The 5,240-nt window shown below is 44.9% G+C and overlaps 1 protein-coding gene across 1 annotated transcript; it reads left to right on the forward strand.

Annotated features, from left to right (window-relative positions):
- Positions 1-3,242: 3,242 nt before the first annotated feature.
- Positions 3,243-4,930, forward strand: LOC107100942 (tripartite motif-containing protein 16-like). The gene has a single exon (XM_015399636.1). The coding sequence runs from the start codon at positions 3,243-3,245 to the stop codon at positions 4,887-4,889; it is 1,647 nt and encodes a 548-aa protein (XP_015255122.1). The 3' UTR covers positions 4,890-4,930.
- Positions 4,931-5,240: the final 310 nt, after the last annotated feature.

Consider the following 5,240-nt stretch of genomic DNA (forward strand, 5'->3'; position numbering starts at 1 on the left):
TCAGTGTAGAGCCGGTTCTCCTCCACATTGAGAGGAGTAAGTTGAGGTGACTTGGACATCTTCTTCGGATGCCCCCTGGACGCCTCCCTCGGGAGGTGTTCCAGGCATGTCCCACTGGGAGGAGGCCCAGGGGACGACCCAGGACACGCTGGAGAGACTAGGGCTTCCCCCAACAGAGCTGGAGGAGGTGTCTGCGGAGAGGGAAGTCTGGGAGTCTCTGCTTAGTCTGCTGCCCCCGTTGTTGTTTTTTTTTGCCAGGTGGTGGGTAAAGGAACCAGAACTTTTACTCAGTAAGAGCAGCGATATTCTCACTAGAATATTACTGAAGGAAAAAGAAAAAGGAAAGTTAAATAGAACCACTCCTAAAAGTGAATTATTTTCTAAAATAATTTCAAATCAGCTCATTAACATAATTTTTTCTTCCTGTCTGACATGAAATCTAACTTAAATGTACTTTTTGTTTAGATTAACTAAGATTCAAACTATTTCTGTAAATTTTTTTGCTGAAAATCTGAAGGCAATGAAACAGGATTTTATTGACTGATTTTTTCAGATCCACTAACAGCTTAGTTTCTGTGTCAGTTCATAGCGCCATGGTTCCCAGTGCCAGACTTGGAGCTGCAACTGGAAACTGGTTCCTGTGGAGCAGCATGGAGTCCTGGGGCCTCATGCATAGAAGAAGTTACGGGCCTAGGCCAGGCTTAAAGACATTTAGATTGACTATCATTAACTGTGGATTATTCTGGATTTATTTTGTTTGATAATTTTAGGTGATAATTAGTTCTGGTCTGTTGTGAAAGAGTATTTGTCTATTTTTGTACCATTAGAGACCAGAGAGTGTTCTCTGATGGTCCGATTGGCAGCAGGAAGCTTCTGCAGGATAATCATTGAAAATGTTGAAGTCATATATGTGATGAATGAATGAACTCTGTTCCTTTAAGACCTGTGAGGATGCGTGCATGCGCACATGTAGTAGGTTGTTAGCCTGCTGGTGCTACCTGCATGAAGGAAGTAAAAGTTAAGCTCCTGATAATCAATGGTGTGGTCCTTTTCTGTTGCACACAACCAGAGTGAATTACCTGCGATATTACAATATAAACTCATAGCAGCTGATCTTTGATCTGTGAGCTGAACATTAAATCTGCTTTCAGAGTCACAGCAGCTTTCAGACTCAGAGGATCGACAGCAAAGAAGTCCGGGAGTTTCTCTTCCACGCAGACCTGGTTCAGACAGCAGAGCTGCAGAGTGAAGAAGTTCACAGAAGAAACTGAGTGAGTCCATCTTTTATTATTCAGATTTTAAAGCTAAGATTTAGATTTAATTTAATCTATGAGACATGAGCCTGATCCCATCAGATTGTAGAGTAATCTGATGGGATCAGGCTGTAAGTTAGTGTTGAGGAGCTGCAGGTTGTCCCTACCATCAATAATTCCCACTCTACACTTCCATCCCATCTGCTGCTGCTTTCTGCTCCAACAGACCAACTCTGACTATAATGTTCTATTTATCTCTTGGAAAACTCTCAGACTAGAGTTCTGACATCAGGTCCTGGTTCTGGATCGGACTCCTATACTGGACTCCAGTTGATCTTTAACTGGTTTATGGCAGATCAAAGTTCATGGGTGATTTGAGCTTGTTGATAAAAGTGGAATAATGCTGACTCATCAGTCAGAGGTCCAGTCCCAATAATCACCCTCCTGCCGCCTGCATACTTTAACTCTCTGTTCCTGCTGAGGGTTCCAGTGTGTAGTCTGTCCCAATCCTCCAGAGCAGTATTTGCCCCCCCTCCCATGAGCCCTAGATCCACACGTTAGATAAGAGCGCATCAAAGCAGATTTCGGTGATGTGAATTTCCCACAATTCTTTGGTGCATGTTTTAATTAGAAAAGCAGAAATGGGGAGACAATCCAGCTCCTGTGCCGTTTGACTTAATAAATATAAAACTCCCTGTAAATCATTCAAAATTACAGACAGATATTTTTTTTGTCTCAGTTGATATTAAATCAATAATTCTTCTCTAAAATCTCCTGTTTTATTGATCATCCAGGAGATTATCTGTGACAAAAAGTCAGTTTTCATTTAAGATTTGTGAGTAAGGGGATAGTTTGTTAAATATTTATTAGATATATTATATTATGTAACCAACATTGTGACGATCTCGGCACTGGTGCAGGCTTAATCTCCAACTCGGAACACCTGCTCACTCCACCCTGCCTGCTATTAACACTAAGTGGTTCCACCTCCATATATACCCCATTTGGATCTGTTCCCAGTGCCACATCGTCTCAGACTTGCCACTGAGTACCTTCGAGCGTTTCTAACCTTTTTGCCTGCAAACCTGTTACCTGACCTGTTTCTGTCTGTTTTCACTGAGCCTGCCTGTTCCCTTATGTGGTTCTGTCTGCCTGCCTAGAAACCAAACCTGATCTACCTCTGGACCTCTGTTTCAGTTCTGCCTAAGATTGCCTGCCTGTGAGCCTGACCCCCACTCAGTCTGTTAGTTACCGAGTCTGCCTACTCCCTTTGTGTCTCTGAATCTGTCAGTTACGGACACTGGATCGGACCTGGACCTTTTTTCCGGATTGCCCCTCTATACCGTCGCTTGGACACAATCCCTGGAATCTGTAACTGGACTGTCTGGAGCTCATTGGTCTTAGTCCTCTGCAAACCATTCGCTGCTCAACGGCCACCGCTTTCACAAGCCCCGTCCTCAAACCGACTCCTGCACCGGACCCATCACGGTAAGTACCGCCAACTCTGAGACCCAGTAAGAGGTTAGTGATCCAGCCTCACCCCCTCTCTAGTTTTTTCCTCTTGCTGATTACTAACCTGTTGTCTCCGCCACAGGGGATTTCCAGTCCGAGAGCTGAGAGGAGAGAGCTTTTAATAAATATAAATAACAAAAGGGACTAAAACTTACACATTAACTTGAACAACCATCTTCTCCTTTGCCACCCTACTCTCCTTTGCAGCTGTATTTCTGTTTCTCTGTCTATTTAACACCTTCTCCATTTCTTTATAATTTCTGCATTAAAATCTCTAGTTCAAGTGGGGTGAAATAGGCACTTCCTGTTGCCTGTTGTCATGGTGACTCATCTAATCATTGTTTCTAACCTGAGGCTAGAACAATTCAGAGTTGTGGATTAGAGTTAGTTAAACCTGCTTTGTGAAACACAACCCAGAGCTCAGAACTGTTTCTCTTTTCAGGAAGTGAAACTCACACAGTCACCGAGAGAACAGAAATGGAGCAGAACCAGCTGGACAGAGAAAACATCTCCTGTTCAATCTGTCTAGATATCCTGAAGGATCCGGTAACTACTTCCTGTGGACACAGCTACTGTATGAACTGTATTAAAAGCCACTGGGATGGAGAGGATCAGAAAAGAATCCACAGCTGCCCTGAGTGCAGGACAACTTTTGTACGGAGGCCTAAACTGCAGAAGAACACCATGTTAGCAGCTTTAGTAGAGCAGTTGAAGAGAACTGGACTCCAAACTGCTCCTGCTGACCACTACTATGCTGGAGCTGAAGATGTGGCCTGTGATGTTTGCACTGGAAGGAAACTGAAAGCCCTCAAGTCCTGTTTAGTCTGTCTGGCCTCTTATTGTGAAAAACACCTTCAGCCTCACAAGAATTCAGCTCCATTAAGGAAACACCACCTGGTGGAGCCGTCCAAGAACCTCCAGGAGAACATCTGCTCTCATCATGATGAGGTGATGAAGATGTTCTGCCGTACTGATCAGAAGTCTATCTGTTATCTCTGCTCCATGGATAGACATAAAGGCCATGACACAGTCTCAGCTGCAGCAGAAAGGAGTGAGAGGCAGAGAGAGTTGCAGGAGAGACAAGGAATAATCCAGCAGAGAGTCCAGGACAGAGAGAGAGATGTGAAGCTGCTTCGGCAGGAGGTGGCAGCAATCAATCGCTCTGCTGAGAAAACAGTGGAGGACAGTGAGAAGATCTTCACTGAGCTGATCCGACTCATCCAGAAAAGTAGGTCTGATATGAAGCAGCAGATCAGATCCCAGCAGGAAGCTGAAGTCAGTCGAGTCAAAAAGCTTCAGGAGAGGCTGGAGCAGGAGATCAGTGAGCTGAAGAGGAAAGACGCTGAGCTGGAGCAGCTCTCAGACACAGAGGATCACAACCGGTTTCTCCACAGCTACCCCTCACTGTCAGACCTCAGGGAATCTACACCCTCAGCCGGCATCGACATCCGTCCCCTGAGACGCTGGGAGGATGTGACAGCAGCTGTGTCAGAGCTCAGAGACAAACTACAGGACGTCCTGAGAGACACATGGACAAAGATCTCCCTGACACTGACTGAGGCAGAACCAGAACCAGAGAGCAGAGCTGGGTTATTACGATATTCATGTCAGATCACACTGGATCCAAACACAGCACACAGAAATCTGTCACTATCAGAGGGAAAAAGGAAGGTGACACGGAAGAGTCAACCTCAGTCTTATTCTAGTTATCCAGACAGATTCACCGATTGGTCTCAGGTTTTGAATAGAGAGAGTCTGACTGGACGTTGTTACTGGGAGGTGGAGTGGAGGGGGGAGGTTTATGTAGCAGTAGCATACAAAAATATCAGCAGAACAGGATGGGGGAATGAATGTGGATTTGGACATAATGAAAAATCTTGGGCATTAAATTGTTCCCAAGATGGTTATAAATTTGGTCAAAACGACATCTGGACTTCCATCTCAGGTCCTGGTTCCTCCAGAGTAGGAGTGGACCTGGATCAAGGAGCAGGTGTTCTGTCTTTCTACAGTGTCTCAAAAACCAGAACTCTCCTCCACAGAGTCCAGACCACATTCACTCAGCCACTACATGCTGGAGTTTGGGTTGGTCCTGGATCGTCTGCAGAGTTGTGTAAAGCTAAATAGATCCAGTGTGTTGGTTCTGATTGTTGATCAGGGTTCCTGGTTCTGGTGTCTCTGCTGGGCTGCTCTCTTCTTCTTTATTTATCCTTTTAAAGGTTGCACCTAGGTCTACAAATAGGATCTGGGTCTACATCTCTAGGTGGTCTTGGGAGTGCTGAAGTGTAATCCCAAATTGACTGCATAATCTGTCGACCTGTTTACATGGTAAGACAGCTCCAGGTGTCCAGGAGGTGGCCTTATTTCTCCTTCAGATGCTTAAGCTTTAGTCACTCAGTATTTCATCATCATAAATGTCAGGGCTACAGGCCTGTAGTCAATTAAACCCTTGATGGTTATGATATTTCTTGGGAAGAA

Source organism: Cyprinodon variegatus, unplaced genomic scaffold (assembly GCF_000732505.1).
Source record: "Cyprinodon variegatus isolate N-32 unplaced genomic scaffold, C_variegatus-1.0 Scaffold1032, whole genome shotgun sequence".
Classification (NCBI taxonomy): domain Eukaryota; kingdom Metazoa; phylum Chordata; class Actinopteri; order Cyprinodontiformes; family Cyprinodontidae; genus Cyprinodon; species Cyprinodon variegatus.

What these genes read in the sequence shown, in the direction of transcription:
- LOC107100942 (XM_015399636.1), top strand. Translation starts at nt 3,243, where the DNA reads ATGGAGCAGAACCAGCTGGACAGAGAAAACATCTCCTGTTCAATCTGT.